This window comes from Carcharodon carcharias, chromosome 4, assembly GCF_017639515.1.
Source record: "Carcharodon carcharias isolate sCarCar2 chromosome 4, sCarCar2.pri, whole genome shotgun sequence".
In the NCBI taxonomy this organism is placed as follows: domain Eukaryota; kingdom Metazoa; phylum Chordata; class Chondrichthyes; order Lamniformes; family Lamnidae; genus Carcharodon; species Carcharodon carcharias.
Window position 1 is genome coordinate 109,451,384 of NC_054470.1, and position 19,012 is coordinate 109,470,395.

Genomic DNA, 19,012 nt, shown 5'->3' on the forward strand with positions numbered 1-19,012 from the left:
AAAACAAAAACAGAATTACCTGGAAAAACTCAGCAGGTCTGGCAGCATTGGCGGAGAAGAAAAGAGTTGACGTTTCGAGTCCTCATGACCCTTCGACAGAACTTGAGTTCAAGTCCAAGAAAGAGTTGAAATATAAGCTGGTTTAAGGTGTGTGGGGGGGGCGGAGAGAGGAAAGGTCATAAGGACTCGAAACGTCAACTCTTTTCTTCTCCGCCGATGCTGCCAGACCTGCTGAGTTTTTCCAGGTAATTCTGTTTTTGTTTTGGATTTCCAGCATCCGCAGTTTTTTTGTTTTTGTTTTTATCTTTAGAAAATCAAGACTGACACAGAACCTTTACAGGAGAGAAGGAGGCCATTCGGCCCATCGAGTCTGCACCAGCTCTCTGAAAGAGCATTCCACCTCGTCCCATTCCTCTGCCTTATCCCTGTAACCTTGCACATTCTCTCTTTTCGGGTAACAATCCAATTCACTTTTGAATACCTCGATCGAATCTGCCTCCACCACCCTTTCAGGGAGTTCCAGACTCCAGCCACCCTCTGGGTGAAAAGAAAGTTCCTCACATCACATTTACTCCTTTTACCAATTATTTTGAATCTGTGCCCTCTAGTTCTTGATGTTCTCGAGTGGGAACCGTTTCTCACTATTTACCCTGTCCATACTCCTCTATCAAATCTCTTCTTAGCCTTCTTTTCTCCAAGAGAAAAAAGAGTCCCAACCTCTCCAATGTCATAGCTTTGTTCTTTGTCCATGGAATCATTCTTGTGAATCTCCTCTGTACTCTCTCCAATGCTTTCACATCGTTGGAGCCCAGAACTGGACACAGTACTCCAGGTAAGGGCTAACTAGTGTCTTATACAAGTTCAACATGACCTCCTTATTCTTGCACTCAATCCCCCTATTAATAAAGCCTCAGATACTATATATTTTATTAACTGTTCTCTCTCAACATCCCCTGCCATCTTCAACGACATATGCACATATACACCGAAGTCCCTCTGTTCCTGCACCCCCTTTAGAGTCTCTCCCTTTATCTTGTACTGTCTCGCCATATTCTTCCTGCCTAAATGGGTCACTTCACACTTCTCTGCATTGAACTTCATCTGCCATTTATCTGCCCAACCCACCAACATACCCTTTTGAAATTTAAGACTATCCTCATCACAGTTGACAACATTTCCGATCCTCATATGTCTGCTAATTTTGAAATCATGCCCTGCACACCACAGTCTAGGTCATTAATATATATCAGGAAGAACAAGGGTCCTAACACTGACCCCTGGGGAACTCCACTACAAACCTTCCTGTAATCTGAAAACCAACAATTTATCACTACTGATAAAAACAAAATAATAAAAATAAAAACAAAAAACTGCGGATGCTGGAAATCCAAAACAAAAACAGAATTACCTGGAAAAACTCAGGTCTGGCAGCATCGGCGGAGAAGAAAAGAGTTGACGTTTCAAGTCCCCATGACCCTTCGACAGAACCCTTCTGTCGAAGGGTCATGAGGACTCGAAACGTAAACTCTTTTCTTCTCCGCTGATGCTGCCAGACCTGCTGAGTTTTTCCAGGTAATTCAATTTATCACTACTCTCTGTTTCCTGCCACTCAGCCAGTTACTTCTCCAAGTGCCTACTTTCCCTTTTATTCCATGACCTAGAAGTTTGCTCACAAGTCTGTTGTGTGGCACTGTATCAAATGCCTTTTGAAAATCCACATACACATCAACAGCATTTCCTTTATCAACCTTCTCTGTTAACACCTCAAAAAACTTCAGCAAGTTAGTTAAACATGATTTTCCCTTAATGAATCCATGTGGGCTTTTCTTAATTACCCTACACTTGTCTAAGTAATTATTGATTTTGTCCCAAACTATACTTTCCAGAAGTTTCCCTACCACTGATGTCAAACTGATGGGCTGTAGTTGCTGGCTTTATCCTTGCACCCTTTTTGAACAGGAATATAACATTCACAATTCTCCAGTCCTCTGGCACTGCCCCTGTGTCTAAGGAATAGTGGAAGATTATCGCTAGTGCCTCTGCAATTCCCACTCTCAGTTCCCTCCATACCCTTGGATGCATTTCATCCAGTCATGGCGCCTCATCTATTTTAATTAAAGATAGCCTAACACATCCTCATTCTCAACTGTAAATTCTTCTAGTGTACCAGTTATCCCCCTCTCTCACCTCGGCCTGGGTAACATCTTCTTCCTTTGTAAAGACAGATGCAGAGTACTCATTTAATACCTCTGCTATTTCTCCAGCCTCCACGTGCAAGTCCACTTTTTTGTCACTAATCTTTCCTTCACCACCCTTTTATTATTTACACGCTTATAGAATACCTTGGTATTCCCTTTTATGTTAGTTGCCAGCCTCTTTTCGTGCTTTCTCCTTGCTTTTCTTAGTAGTTTCTTTACCTCCCCTCTGGGACTTCTATATTCAGCTTGATTGGCCATTATATATATTTTTTTAATTCATTCATGGGATGTGGACTGCGCTGGCTGGGCCAGCATTAATTGCCCATCCCTAGTTGCCCTTGAGAAGATGGTGGTGAGCTGCCTTCTTGAACGGCTTCAGTCCATGAGATGTAGGTACACCCACAGTGCTGTTAGGGAGGGAGTTCCAGTATTTTGACCTAGCGACAATAAAGGAATGACGATATATTTCCAAGTCAGGATGGTGAGGGACTTGGAGGGGAACTTCCAGGTGGTGGTGTTCCCATCTATCTGCTGCCCTTGTCCTTCTCGATGGTAATGGTCTGGGTTTGGAACAAGCTAAGGAGCCTTGGTGAATTCCTGCAGTGCATCTTGTAGATGGTACACACTGCTGCTACTGTGCGTCACTGGTGGAAGGAGTGAATGTTTGTGGATGGGGTGCCAATCAATCGGGCTGCTTTGCCCTGGATGGTGTCACGCTTCTTCAGTGTTGTAGGAGCTGCACTCATCCAGGCAAGTGGGGAGTATTCCATATCACTCCTGACTTGTGCCTTGTAGATGGTGGACAGGCTTTGGGGAGTCAGGTGGTGAATTACTTGTCACAGGATTCCAAACTCTGACCTGCTCCTGAAACCACGGTATTTATATGGCTTGTCCAGTTCAGTTTCTGGTCAATGGTAATCCCCAGGATGTTGATAGAGGGGCAGTGATGGCAATGCCATTGAACATCAAGGGGTGATGTTTGGATTGTCTCTTGTTGGAGATGGTTATTGCCAGGCACTTGTGTTGTGCAAATGTTACTTGCCACTTGTCGGCCCAAGCCTGGATATTGTCCAGGTCTTGCTGCATTTGGACATGGACTGCTTCTGTGTCTCAGGCGTCATGAATGGTGCAATCATCAGTGAACATCCCCACTTCTGACCTTTTGATAGAAGGGAGGTCATGGATGAAGCAGCTGAAGATGGTTGGGCCAAGGATACTACGCTGAGGAACTCCTGCAGTGATGCCATGGAGCTGAGATGACTGACTCCAACAACCACAACCATCTTCCTTTGTGCTAGATATGACTCCAACCAGCGGCAAGTTTTCCCCCGATTCCCATTGACTCCAGTTTTGCTAGGGCTTGATGCCACATTTTTGTCAAACGCAGCCTTGGATGTCAAGGGCAGTCACTCCCGCCTCACCTCGGGAGTTCAGGTCTTTTGTCCATGCTTGAACCAAGACTGTAATGAGATCAGGAGCTGAGTAGCCCTGGCAGAACCCAAACTGGATGTCAGTGAGCAGGTTATTGCTAAGCAAATGCTGCCTGATAGCACTGTTGATGACCCCTTCCATTACTTTGCTGATGATGGAGAGTAGACTGATGGGGCAGTAACTGGTCGAGTTGGATTTGTCCTGCTTTTTGTGTACAGGACACCTGGGCAATTTTCCACATAGCCAGGTAGATGCCAACATTGTAGCTGTACTGGAACTGCTTGGCTAGGGACGCAGCAAGTTCTGGAGCACAAGTCTTCAGTATATTGACAGGATAGTGTCAGGACCCATAGCCTTTGTACTATCCAGTGCCTTCAGCCGTTTCTTGATGTCACGGTGGAGTGAAATGAATTGGCCGAAGGCTGGCATCTGTGATGCTGGGAACTTCAGAGGAGACCGAGATGGATCAACCACTTGGCACTTCTGGCTGAAGATTGCAGCAAATGCTTCAGCCTCATCTTTTGTGCTGATGTGCTGGGCTCCTCCATTATTGTGGATGGGGATATTTGTGGAGCCTCCTCTTCCAGTGAGTTGTTTAACTGCCCACCATTCATGACTGGATGTGGCAGAACTGTTTTCAACCTGACATCTGTCGTACGCGCACTTCTTCCTTTTCATCTTCACCTCTATCCCTCTGATTATCCAGGGTACTCCAGATTTATTTGTCCTACCTTTCCCCTCCAAGGGAACATACCTTGACATTGCCTGCAATACCTTTTCTTTGAAGGTGGCCCATTGTTCAGCCACCGTCCTTTCTGCCAACATTTGATTCAAACTCACTTGACTCAGATGCATTCTCACTCCATCGAAGCTGGCTTTCCCCCAATTCATTATCTATGCTCTGGATTATGCCTTGTCCTTTTCCATGACAAACTTAAACCTCATGATACAATGCTCACTGTCCCCTAGAGGCTCTCCCACTGATATTTTTATTCCACTTGGGCCAACTCATTTCCCAGAACCCGGTCCAAAAGTGCATGTCCTCTCGTTGGACTGGAAACAAACTGCTGCAGAAAATTATCTTGAACACACTCTAGGAACTCCTTTCTTGTTCCTTTGTACCATTCCTGTCCCAGTCCAGAGTTGGATAATTGAAGTCCCACATTATGATTACCCCAATTCTTGCATCTGTCTAATTTCTTTGGAAATTTGTTTCTCCATATGCGTTGCACTAGTTGGTGGTCTATATATGACATCAATCAATGTTATCCCACCTTTTTCATTCCTTACCTCTAGCCAGAAAGATTCTGTCCTGGACCCCTCTGGAACATCCTCTCTCTCCAGTACTGTAATGCCATCTTTAATCAATATTGCCACTCCCCTCCCTGCCCTTTTCTTCCTTTCCTATCTCTGCTAAACACTTTGTACGCAGGAATATTTGACACACAGTCCTGCTCTTCTCTGAGCCAAGTCTCTGTTTATAGCAATAACATTATAGTTTCATTTGTCAGCCTGTGCCTGTAGTTCGCCAATCTTATTAAGCACACTCCGTGCATTCACATACATGCACATTCGCCCTGATTTCGGCTTTTTTACTTTCCCCCTTATTCTGACCCTACCTAAAGACTTACTATGATAAAAGCAAAAAACTGCGGATGCTGGAAATCCAAAACAAAAACAAAAATACCTGGAAAAACTCAGCAAGTCTGACAGAATCTGCGGAGAGGAACACAGTTAACGTTTCAAGTCCGTATGACTCTTCAACAGAGCAGTTCTGCTGAGTTTTACCAGGTAGTTTTGTTTTTGTAATGGCTTACTATTGCTGACTCTAATTCTATCAAACTCTCCAAGTATTCTATCTACCTTGAAACTACTCACCTGACATATTCTCGTTATCAGTTGACAGTTCCACTGCAGAACTGAGGGAGTGCTGCACAGTCTAAAGTGTTGTCTTTCAGATAAAATTTTCCACCTGAATTTGTGGCATTATTTGAAGAAACGCAAAAAGAATTTGTCCTAGTGTAGTGGTCAATATATATCCTTCAATTGATATTACTATCTGGTTCATTATCTAATTGGTGTTTGTGGCAGTTTGCTGTACACAGACTGGATGTGGTAACTAAATGCAACTCTGTCTTTCTCCATGTATTGTAGATGAAGGGCACCCTGAAAAGAGTTATAGCCAAGCTCCAGCAGTTTGACAACGCAAAATTTTAATCTCCAAACTAAGGGAAAAAGTTGATCCTTCAAATGGTCAGAACCAATAGGCAGAAAACAAACCACGAACATTGGCTTCAAGAATCAGGAATAATGAATTACATCGAGAGGGAGGGAGGGAGGGAGGGAGGAAGGAAGGAAGGAACTTGCATTTATATGGCACTCTCAGCCACTGGACATCCCAAAACGTTTTACAAACAACAAAGTACTTTTTGAACTGTAATCACCGTTGTAATGTAGGAAACACAGCAGCCAGATGGCACACAGCTAACTCCCACAAATGGCAACGTAAAAATGACCAGATAATCTGTTTTTGAGATGTTGATTACGAGATAAATATTGCCCTGGACAACAGGGATAACTCCCTGCTCTTCTTCACAACAGTGCCATGGGATCTTTTACGTTCACCTGAGAATGCAGACAGAGTCTCGGTTTAGTATCCCATCCAAAGGTTGGCACCTCTGACAGTGCAGCACTCCCTCAGCACTGCATTAGAGTGACAACCTTGAACATGTGCTCAAGTCCTGGAGTGGGACTTGGAATAACAAGATATGAAGGTCAGGGCTGTCTCACAATGTTGGGAGTAAAACTCTGATGGGATGAAACCGCTTCTTTCATCGAACTAAAAGCTACATGTAGCATGCTAAACTTGAACATATTATAAATCTTGAATATATTATAAATCTTGAAAGACACAGCCTCCATGCTTAACACAGAAGCAAGGGCTGTTTTATGTTGTACTCAGCTAACAGCATTGCATTGGTATTATAAGAGGAGTGGATGAAATACACTTAAAGGAGTGTAATATTAAACATGACACCAAGAGTAGCAGTGAAGAATGCTGCTATGGTGTTCACGTTGTGTAACAGTCCGAGAAAGCTTTCAATATCAAATCCTGACCAACCCAGGAGGTAAGCTTTTAAAAATCAGTCAGAGGTCAGTTTAGCATTTTAAATCGTTCTGGTGTAGTATGAAATGGGTTAAACATTAGCCCATCAGACTGCCTTGTCTGCACTTCCCTTTAAAGGTTGTAAACCTACAGTAAGGAAATAGAATTTATGTACTGTCCTGTGGAGGGTTTATTACGTGCAACAAACTGATGATGGCTGCAGTTTTTGCTCCACTGATTTGGGATTAGTTAGCAAACCAGTTAGCCAGGTAAGGCAAGGCAAACGGAAGCAGAAGTTACGTCAGTTTCATCAGCTAGAGACAGCCAAAGGTTGAACTTTACATGCTTACAATCCACTGCGTAGCAAAGAAGCCCCAAATTAATGTGTCACGTGTTTCACCATAGAACTTCATAACCCTCCTTTATTTTGGCAGCTATTCTATATGGCTCAACTGGAAAACACTGCAGCAATGCTGTAACTTCTGTAATCAAAGCTCACATCATGTTACAAAGTGCAAAGCTAACTGATTATTCAACTGATTATACATTTATTATTGAAAATGTTCTGCTAGTTTGGTTTGTCATACATGAGAACAGTAACTGTTACCAAGTCTGCAGCCAAGTCAGATGGCCAGTCATTGCAAAGCAAGAATGGAAAAATGAAATAAGGAAGCCTTAAAATAATATAATCAGCAAAGATAAAAGCTACATCATTTTTTTAAACTATCACGACAATAGATCATGGCAAAATACAGAGTCCAAAGGCACACCGATCCTTTACTCTCTGCCAAGGCTGTTGCAATTGGCCATTGATCATCTACGTGTATGTTTGATTTGAAAAACTAAAAACAGAACCTGCATTTATGGAGCACCTTTCAGAACCTCAGGACGTTCCAAAGTGCTTCACAAGCACTATTATTTCTGAAGTTCAATCAATTTATTATGCCAGAAAACATGGCAAATAATTTGCACTCAACCAGGTCACTCACAGGGCAATTAGGAGAACAACTGATTTTCTTTCTTCAAAACCATGTTGGTTAAGGGATAAATGTTAACCAGGACTTTGGGAGAACTACTTGGCTCTCTAATAGTTTAAATGATTTTTTTTTACATCTACCTAAAAAGGCAGATTTAAGTCTCAAGCTAGAATACTCCTCCTCTACGCACTGAAGGGCCAGCCTAGGTTATGCTCAAATCTCTGGGCTGGGGCTTGAAACTATGACTTGCTGATACAACTAACCCAAACCTGAACCTTGATTAGTGAACACATTCCAACACTAGCATATTCCCATAGCACTCCCACACATAGCAAAATCTCTGCTGAGGTATTTTACATATGATTTTAATCACCCCACCATTGCCAGCCAGTCCTTCAGCTGCCTTGGCTCCAAGCTCCAAAATTCCTTAAACCTTTGCTTCGCTATCTCACTCTCCTCACAATCTCTCTCTTTGACCAAGTCTTTCGGCAGCTACCATAAGTTTCTGTGGCTCAATGGTATATTTTATAATTGCCCCAAGGGATGTTTTATTACATGAAAGGTACTATATAAACACAAGATATTGTAACTTAAACCAACCTGTAAGCAGACATGTGTGTGCGTTCTGTGGTGTCCCTCTGTGCTTTTATGTTAATTAGTAAAAAGATGCTACCAAAAGAACTCTAAATGTTCTTCATGATAGAAATCCAACAGTAACTGGGGTCATCCTGTGTGTCTCTCTCTCTCTCTCTTCAGGTAATATGCCTTAAAAGGGCATTTGCGACCACAGACTCCTGTGATTGTTCCGTGGTCATGCTTAGCAAAGTACTGCATTGGTTTGCCATTGCCTTCTGCAGTAGCACTGGCCAGGAAACTCTCCCATTCTTACCACCTGCCATAGGCATATCAGAAGGATTGACAGATTGAGTTTGGCCATGTTGTGACAAACCTTCCACAGCCATCAAGTCCTAAAGTGAGACTTGACCCCAGAGCTTCTGGCCCAGAGGTATAAACTGCGCCACCAGACCTCCCCTCTGATCTCCACAGCCTTAAATTTGAATCTGGTAGCCATAACCTCACATGCACCAATATGCTTAGTATTGGTACTGTACAGCATATTTCTAACTCTGCAGTTAAACACAGAGATCTCTTGGTTAAAAAGGAATGTACTATGTAATTTAGGTTGAACAACTAACGTGGTGAGGTTCAGAATCAGTATTGCTTTATCTGCAAGTAATGCCATTCCTCATCAGGTAATTTCTCCTGACATATTAATAGGACTGCTCCAGCAGGAAAGGACCCATTGCTGCTGGTAGTTAATTGCTGCCATTCAAGTTTTGTTCAGTGCAGCAGTTTGCATTCGCATAGCCACGTTTCCTACATTACAACAGTGACTACACTTCAAAAGCACTTCATCGGCTGTAAAGCACTTTGTCCATTCTTATGTTGTGATCCAACCTTCAGTCTTCTGTCTTGTTCGACGATGATTTGCGCTGTGCTGGTCAGCTGTGTGTGGTTCAGGAGCCTCACACTGGCTTGGAAGTCTCTGCAGTATTTGCTGCAGAGGAAGACAGTGGGCTGAGAAGGTGCACGATTCACTGATCTCTAGTTTCTCTGAGCCCTCTTCTCAGCCAGCTGAGCTTGCCATTTCTGTGCACCTCCTCCAATGCCGTTCCAAATAGTCAGCCTCCAGAGGTCATAGCTGTCAGCGACTGCCTCCCAGTTGTCAGCGTCAATATCTGCATCTTTATATCTTGTTTGCAGGTGTCTTTGTAGCGAGGGTATGGATGCCCAGGACATTGTGACCGTGGCCAGCTCACCACACAGAAGGTCTTTGGGTATACAGCCATCATCCATCCAATGAATGTAGCCGAGCCAGGGCAGGTTTCATCATTGGCTCAGCAATGAGTGAATGCAGATGGGATAGCACACTCCAAGACCTGAGTTGGTGACCTTGCCCTGCCAAGAGATGATAAGGATATGTCTGAGACACCAAAGTTGGAAGCTGTTCACTTTTCTCCTGCCTAACATATACAGTCCAGGTCTCACCACAGTGGAGGAGTGCAGAGGATGCAGGGCTTGGTTGACTCACCGTGTGATATTCTCACTCAGGTTGCTGCTGCTCCATACTCTTACTCAATGTGGACTTAACAGCTGCAGCTTTTGTGATGCAGGAGTCAATTTCAGCATGAAGTGACAGGTTGCTGGTGATTATAGGACCTTGATATTACCAACAACCTCCAGCATCACATTGTCAATGCTGATTGATAACAGTATGGCAACAGCCTGGACCATGACATTTGTCTTTCTGATGCTGATGGTCAAGCCAAACTCTATACAGGCACGAGAGCAGTGTTGAGTGTGCTATCTGTGGTTTAGGCAGGACTCCCACTTCTAATCACTATTCAGTGTCCCCTAATACAAGTACAGTATAGGGGGGTGGACATCAAGAGAGGACAGAATCAGGTTCTTTAGTCAAAACAAAAGCCCACACATGTGACTAACAACATTTTTATGTGAGTACCCGTGGAAGGAGGAGGTCTTGTGGCACAGTGGGTAGTGTCCCTGCCTCTGAACCAGAAGCTCTGGGTTCAAGTCCCACCCCAAGACTTGATGGCCAAGGAAGGTGTGTTCATAACACAGCCAAATAGGTTGTGTATCAATCTGCAAATCCTTCCAACACAAGCAAATGGCAGGAAGAGTGGGAGAGATTCCTGGACAGCCATGTGATGGAAAGAAGGTTGGAGCCTCTATCACTCGCTATATCCATGCATGTGAAAGTTGCTGTGGCGACATGCACTCGAACTCCGAGTGAATTGTAACAACACCAGCACCAATTGAAGCACCCTCCAAGAAGTTGTTGATCCCTTCGTGGGGGGTGGGGGGAAAACAGACCAAATAAGACATATTTTTACTGCCAAATGACTTCACAGCAGAGTTTAAAGCTCAGATAACACTTTTATCAACACCAATAGCTACAGAAATTTCCTCGTGTGACTGAAACGTTTCACATTACTTACACTGGCACTTTAAAAACTACACCAGCAAAATTTATATCTACCACTTCCGCAGCCCAAAAAGCAATCTCTAGAGATTATCTGAACACCGTGAAAAGTGACAGATCCTGACTTTGGAGTACATACACAGGAACATTTCCAGTGACATTGTTCAGGATCCTCAACTTAAAATTATAATATGCTAGACAGCAAGTTGGCAAACGTTAAGTTATGTTCCAACACATAAACACTAACTCTTCAGATGAACTGGGGCAAGGAAAGCCGATGCCAGTCTCTTACATCTCCTAATGACCTGGCTATAGTCTGACACCAGCAAAGCCCTGGGGCTAGGTTGCCATCTTAGTCTCTCAGAAAACAGGAATGTAAAAGGAAAGAGAACATTTCAATTATTGGAAGAGGAAGGCTGTTTTTTTTTTTAAATTAATTTATCCCCTTGAATGTCTCAATGTATTCCACATTTAAGCATTCTCCCAAAACTGTAGAATGACTTCCTAAAAAAAGACAGCCCCAAGTCTGCACTACATAGGAACATAACAAATAGGAGGAGCAGGCAGGCCATTCAGCCCCTTGAGCCTGCTCCTCCATTCAGATCAGCCATGATCGTATTGAGTGTGACCTTAACTCCACTTTCCTGCCAGTCTCCCATAACACTTGACACCCTTGTTCCTTCCTGTCTCCTAGAATACTTCACACCCCTGTTGAACAAAAATCTCTAACTGTGCTAGGTGCTACAAAGAAGGTGGAAATAATGTGCTTACACTTATGTAGCACTGTTCCCAGTCTCAGGACATTCCAAACTGCTCTGCAGCGAATGAAATGCTCTTGAATTTGTAATGCATGAAAATGTTGTAATCGCTTGTGTAGAGTGAGGTCTCACAAATGGCAATACAATAGATGGCCAATTAAATTGTTTCAGTGGTGCTGGTGGAAGGATCATTGTGGGCCAGGATACCAGGAGAATCTTCCCCACTCTCCTTCAAATAGTGGTCAAGTTGTTGCTCAATGTTCAGGCTAAAGATAGTTTTTTTTAATATAAGTCTCCTTATCTGCTTAACTACAAACTTAATCCAATCTGTTTTCCCATAAATAACCTGACTCTGGCTCAAATGCAATCTTAATTATTTTTAAAGGAACTTCTGCAATTTATTCTTTAAATATTACAGGTTCCAAGGTAGACAAAGAAAAGCTGTTCCTAATAGCTGATGGTACAAGGACTAGAGGACACAGATTTAAGATTTTGGGCAAGAGATACAGGAGAGAGGAAGAGCTTTTTTTTTAAAACGCAGCGAGTGGTAATGACCTGGAACTCACTGACTACGAGGGTGGTGGAAGCGGAGACGATCAATGATATCAAAAGGAAATTGGACGGGCACTTGAGGGAAATAAACTTGCAGGGCTATGGGGATAGAGTGGGGAAATAGGACTGACCAGATTGCACAACATGGCGAGAGAATGACACTAGCAAAGCCGAGATGGACTTGATGGTTCAGGCAGCCTCCTTCTATGTCTTTGTGACTCTATGACTTAGAGTCAGGTTTACATCCAGCCACACATGCACATTCAACAGATCCCTAGTTACCTCAACCTTTCTATTATCATAGTGAAAAACGTGCCATGCAAAAATGAGAAATCTATTCCAAGTATTTTGCTAATTTATAAATTCTTTTAAATTAAATATTCTTCCATGTAATTTTAACAATGTTTTTGTTGTAATGGGGACTGTGTGTTCTCCAAACCCACCAACTGACCAAACATAATTAAACTCTGAATGAGACCACCCTGTGTTTGGTGACAGGCAATTAGACTTTTGAGGCCTTCAGTGAAGCAGGACTATGTGCTGTTAATCAGATGGTACAATGCTGTTGTCTTTATAAAAATGCACAATTGTTCTATCAATTGAGTAAAAAGCCTCAACCAGGTAGCAGGCTGCAACTCCAGAATACACCAGTCAGCCAATGCATGAGACTGGAGCACTATAACTCACAGGGTGCAGAAACCTCCTCTTTAGTGTCTAATGAGCAACACCTCATTCTGGTACGAAGAGGATCAGGAAAGAGCAGAATTTGTTTTTTTTTGTAAGAGTGATCAATGTTAATCATAGGCATTCACAGAGCATGCCAGGTCTTGCTATGTGCAGGCTCTGCATGTTTCACTTCTCTCAAGCGATGGAAAATACCTGAGGGATGACAGCACCAGAAGGGCATTATTAAAGTGACTGTAAATTTGTGTAAAGGCAAAACAAGGTAAAGGGTGAACTCCAGCTATATTTGACCTGGGTAACAATATTTAAGGGATTGTCTATTCATGCAATGACATGTCCAGTCTTATTTACGTAACTGGTGCAAGAGGGTGTGTTTATCAACCTGAATACGTACTTTTTAATTTCCCAAGATCAAATAATTTTTTTTTTAAATTATTCTTTCATGGGATTTGGGTGTCATTGGCAAGACTAATATTTGTTGCCCATCCCTAATTGCCCTTGAACTGAGTGGCTTGCTAGGCCATTTCAGAAGGTAGTTAAGAATTGATCCCATTGCTATGGATCTGGAGTCACATGGAGGCCAGATCAGTTAAGGATGGCAGATTTCCTTCCTTAAAGGGCTTTTAGTGAACTAGATAGGCTTTTACAACAACTGTTGATAATTCACCTTTACTGAGACTAGCTTTCAGTTCCAGATTTTATTAATTGAATTGAAGTTCCATCAGCTGTCACAGTGGGATTTGAACCCATGTCCCCAGACCCTGAGCCTCTGGATTACTAGTTCAGCGATATTACCACTATGCCACTGTCTCCCCCTCAAATGCTTTAAAATGCAGTTAAATGCTTTTATTTCCAAATCCTTGCACCGTCCATGCGCACCCCAGAATCTTTCCCCTGCTGTATCCCTTCCAACAGCATAAACATCTGACTCATCCTCAGCAATACCATGGGAATCTGCAGATGTGTTTTTTCCTTTAAAGGAGGAAGAGCTCATCTCTCTCCTTGCTTTTTTCTTTGCACACAACTTTATTTGACTTTATTAGACTTCCAGGACTATTGGCATACCCATAAGAAAATGGTTAGGTATAAAATCCCCCCATTACCCAAACATTGGCCTAGTCATCATGCTAATGCTCCAAACAAACACTCACAACAGATACTCTAATTCTGACAATAAAACTAGCTACCAATTCACTCACTTGCCATTACTTATTTTCCGTTTTGACCAATGACAATTGAAATACTGATTCTAAATAAAAAGGCTGCTATACCACCTCGAACATAACTATGTCTTCACCATGATCTCCAGTACTATTCAAATCTGGGATGCCAAGCATCGTAAATGGTTGTGACCTATGCTTCATAGCTCTGTGCCATACTCTATGAATGTAAACAATCCTCACACAATTGTTAATGCAGCCAACAAGACATCAACAACAGTGACAAGGTACAACTGAAGTTATGTACCAAAGCACAAGACTACCAAATAACTGTACATACTTAAGACAAAAGAGTAAACTAGCACTAAACTAGGTTACTGATTTTCATCTCTCCTTAGCTTATTTTTTTCTATTTTTTTCTTTAATAGAAGTTAAAGCTTTCAGGTTAAAAACAAAGTGGTTGATTGAAGCAAATCCAGTTGTGAGAAAACAAATGCGCTAGTCAAGTGATTTGGTGGTAAGCAAGCAAAAGGGATGGCAAGCAGTGAAAGATCGAAGGGAGCGAAAGGTTCAGAGGTCCAAAAGAAACCAGTTAAATCCTTTGTTGATAGAACTTCCCTCATGAAAACACCAAACTCAAACAAGCACCCCAATTAGCCATGGATCTTTCAGCGCAGACACCAGAATATCTCAACTGGACCCGTGACAATGATGCTATCAGAGCACTTGTTAATCAGTAAAATTAAATCAGATTTAAAACTGAATCAAACTATTTGTAAACATAGACTTCACAGCACAGAAACAGGCCATTTGGCTCAACTGGTCTGTTCTGCTGTTTTTGCTCACACCCTCCAACACAGGTGCACATTAGCAGCATTGTGTATCATCTACAAGGTGCACTGCAGCAACTGGCCAAGCCTTCTTAAACAGCATCTTCCAAACCTGCGATCTCTACCATCTCAAAGGACAAGGTCAGAAGATGCATGGGAACACCATCACCTGCAAGTCCCCAACCAATCCCAAGTCACACATCATCTCGACTTGGAACTACATCGCTGTTCCTTCACTGTGGCTGGGTCAAAATCCTGGAACTCCCTTCCTAACAGCACTGTGGGTGTATCACCTTATGGATTGCAGTGGCCTGAGAAGGCAGCTCACCACCACCACCTTCTCATAGGCAATTAATGATGGGCAACAAAAGCTGGCCTTGCCAACAATGCTCACATCCCATGAAGGAATAAAAAAGTCTCCTCCCACTACTTACTAGCTACCAAACTATCTAACAGGTTCCTACATAAAAAGAGATGGTTAACTGTGTTATCAATGCTCTTTGTTAAGGCTATCCTGATTAAACTATGCCACTGATGAACACTCAGTGGCATGTGGTAATTATATCTAACACTTTATGATAGCCCAGATCCATGTGTTGTTAATCAACTGTATCGCCCTTGTATTGTGTATGCATTACACATATAATTCATGCAAAGTAAATCGAAACACACTGGCTAAACTGGAAAAGTAACAACACTTTCATCATGTCTTTCATTTCTAAATTACTGTACTTCGAAGACTGGAGCACTGCTATGTGCCTCAACTTATATTGTGATGCAATTATCAATAGTTGAAATCTAGGAGACACCCAGACCAGCAGTGATCATCACCCAATTGCTTCAGGTGAAGGCAGACTATTAGCCCATTTAATCTCAAACTTTCCAGCAGACAGGGTGGAGAGCTCCCCTGCTCTTTAAAAAGTGCCACAGGATCTTTAACACATACATGGCCTTGTTTTGACAGCACCAAACTCCCTCAGTACTGCATTGAGGTGGCAAGCTGGATTATGTCTCTGTCTCTGGAGCAAGACTCAAAGCCCACAGGCTTCTGACTCAAGAGTCAAGGCTGATATCTAAAAGTCCCTTGTTTATTCTGTCTTTGCAATCCCATTCCAAACAAGCTATCCATCACAGAGATAAAAACAAAAAAACTGCAGATGCTGGAAATCCAAAACAAAAACAGAATTACCTGGAAAAACTCAGCAGGTCTGGCAGCATCGGCGGAGAAGAAGAGTTGACGTTTCGAGTCCTCATGACCCTTCGACAGAACTTGAGTTCGAGTCCAAGAAAGAGTTGAAATATAAGCTGGTTTAAGATGTGTGTGTGGGGGGCGGAGAGATAGAGAGACAGAGAGGTGGAGGGGGGGGTGTGGTTGTAGGGACAAACAAGCAGTGATAGAAGCAGATCATCAAAAGATGTCAACGACAATAGTACAATAGAACACATAGGTGTTAAAGTTGGTGATATTATCTAAACGAATGTGCTAATTAAGAATGGATGGTAGGGCACTCAAGGTATAGCTCTAGTGGGGTTTTTTTTTAAATAATGGAAATAGGTGGGAAAAGGAAAATCTTTATAATTTATTGGAAAAAAAAGGAAGGGGGAAACAGAAAGGGGGTGGGGATGGGGGAGGGAGCTCACGACCTAAAGTTGTTGAATTCAATATTCAGTCCGGAAGGCTGTAAAGTCCCTAGTCGGAAGATGAGGTGTTGTTCCTCCAGTTTGCGTTGGGCTTCACTGGAACAACAATGCATTGTTCCAGTGAAGCCCAACGCAAACTGGAGGAACAACACCTCATCTTCCGACTAGGGACTTTACAGCCTTCCGGACTGAATATTGAATTCAACAACTTTAGGTCGTGAGCTCCCTCCCCCATCCCCACCCCCTTTCTGTTTCCCCCTTCCTTTTTTTTCCAATAAATTATAAAGATTTTCCTTTTCCCACCTATTTCCATTATTTAAAAAAAAACCCCACTAGAGCTATACCTTGAGTGCCCTACCATCCATTCTTAATTAGCACTTTCGTTTAGATAATATCACCAACTTTAACACCTATGTGTTCTATTGTACTATTGTCGTTGACATCTTTTGATGATCTGCTTCTATCACTGCTTGTTTGTCCCTACAACCACACCCCCCCCTCCACCTCTCTCTCTCGCTATCTCTCCGCCCCCCACACACACATCTTAAACCAGCTTATATTTCAACTCTTTCTTGGACTCGAACTCAAGTTCTGTCGAAGGGTCATGAGGACTCAAAACGTCAACTCTTTTCTTCTCCGCCGATGCTGCCAGACCTGCTGAGTTTTTCCAGGTAATTCTGTTTTTGTTTAAGCTATCCATCACATTATTTTGAAGATGATTTTTTTCCTTCCTCCTTCTCAAGTCAATGACCATCTCTCTTGCTACCTTCACAACGTAAGTCCTTCCCTCTACCATTAGATGACTTTGTTTTCCTGTTCAGTGTCAGCTGGATGACATTGAAAAGCACTCAGAAAATGTTCCACAATATGAGGAACAATACATTAAGATCAATATACTTGTAGTCAACAGCATTGGGGGACAGGGAATCACAGCCAAGTCCAACATCCAACAAGGATCCCCCGTTCGAGAATTGTCCTTATGGACTTAGAGAGAGCAAATGGAGCCAAGCTCCACCCCACCACCAACGCTATGTAAGATCAGTTAACTCAGCAAGCACGGGGCTTGCATAGTTTGTACAAATCAGCTACTCAATGTTATAACCAGCTAAGATTTCAGGATTTGTTTTCCTCCTCCAGGAGCTTATCAGCATAGAATTAGCTACTTTTGATGCAAACTTGGTCCACTTGTCCATCGCTCTACCATTGGAAAGAGCAACATGATTTTCCAATCTTGCACTTAAAGCTTTTTTTAAATGCTGTATTTTGCTCTTAGGTTCTCTACATCTGATTGATTTGGCCATGTTAAATAGTCTGCTTACATTGTATCATCAGTGTCAGATTCAAAAGAAGGGTCTTTACCAACATGAAGATCGAAATAGTAACTGTTCAAAACCTTTTGGAATATAAGTATACATTATAAACAAGGGTCTACAACAGCTGTTGAAGAATCAGAATTACCTGGAAAAACTCAGCAGGTCTGGCAGCATCGGCGGAGAAGAAAAGAGTTGACGTTTCGAGTCCTCATGACCTTCAACAGAACTGAGTTGAGTTCTGTTGAAGGGTCATGAGGACTCGAAACGTCAACTCTTTTCTTCTCCGCCGATGCTGCCAGACCTGCTGAGTTTTTCCAGGTAATTCTGTTTTTGTTTTGGATTTCCAGTATCCGCAGTTTTTTGTTTTTATCTCTGTTGAAGAATCATACGGACTCGAAACGTTAACTGCGTTCCTCTCCGCAGATGCTGTCAGACCTGCTGAGTTTTTCCAGGTATTTTTGTTTTTGTTACAACAGCTCTCCTTGTTCACATTTCCATTTTTTTCTTCCCAATAGCCCTTGCTGTGTACAGCAATTACTCCATTCCTTTTTGCTACTTTATTCCTAAAAGGAAGCTAACAGTGGTGTTACCAACCCCACCCAATCAGATAACACTCTTCGAGATAAACTATCAGAGGCCTCACTATTTTAAAGGCTATCCACATATTGATTTTACAGCCTTATACTGAAACTTGGGACTATAAATCTTGCATTGTCGCCAGGAATTACTGTTTTTTTTTAAATCTACTTGTAACTTGAAGGGAGGGGAAAGATTGTAAATTTTCAAAACGACAGCATGCAGAAACAGTAAATATTTCATTTAAAAAAAACGATCAACAAACTTTGATACAATTATAATACCTGCTTTCTCTCACTCATTTTGGATAAAATATATAAACTGCACATATTTGCTTAAGAATCTGCTTACCCCGTGTTTTGCAACATCTTCGGGACTCTAAATGAAGGTACGGAAAACAGCCTAATGACCAACTGGTGGCTGACGGTTTGATCTGGATGAGGGGGCAGGGAGTCATAAGGGCTAATCAATGAAACTCAGTGAAATCCCCCCCCCCCCCCCCCCCCTTCGCTTGTGCCCTTTGCTCCACTTCTTTCCGCAAACATATCACTCAGCACAACACAACTCCACCGAAAGGTCATATTGCTTTAGATTATTTTGTAACAACAATCTGAGAAGGTTTATAAATGTCGTTGATGTATATATAAAATAATTTATTGCATTAAATAAGGGATTTTTTTTTACTTCCGTTGAAACGCCACCATCACGCTGATTCGCGGAAATCCCAGGCCAACATTCCATTTTGGGACGGTCTGATTGATCAGATGAGACGTCAATCACCA

The 19,012-nt window shown here is 42.4% G+C and overlaps 1 protein-coding gene across 2 annotated transcripts in view; it reads right to left on the minus strand.

Annotated features, from left to right (window-relative positions):
• The window catches only part of hsdl2 (hydroxysteroid dehydrogenase like 2), a 111,766-nt gene extending 93,051 nt beyond the window's left edge, over positions 1–18,715 (minus strand). For both annotated transcript variants that reach the window (XM_041186058.1, XM_041186057.1), the window contains exon 1: positions 18,582–18,715. In XM_041186058.1, coding sequence (XP_041041992.1) covers positions 18,582–18,598 — 17 coding nt within the window. In that variant the 5' untranslated portion in view covers positions 18,599–18,715. The remainder of the gene's footprint in view (positions 1–18,581) is intronic.
• Between the last annotated feature and the right edge of the window lie 297 nt (positions 18,716–19,012).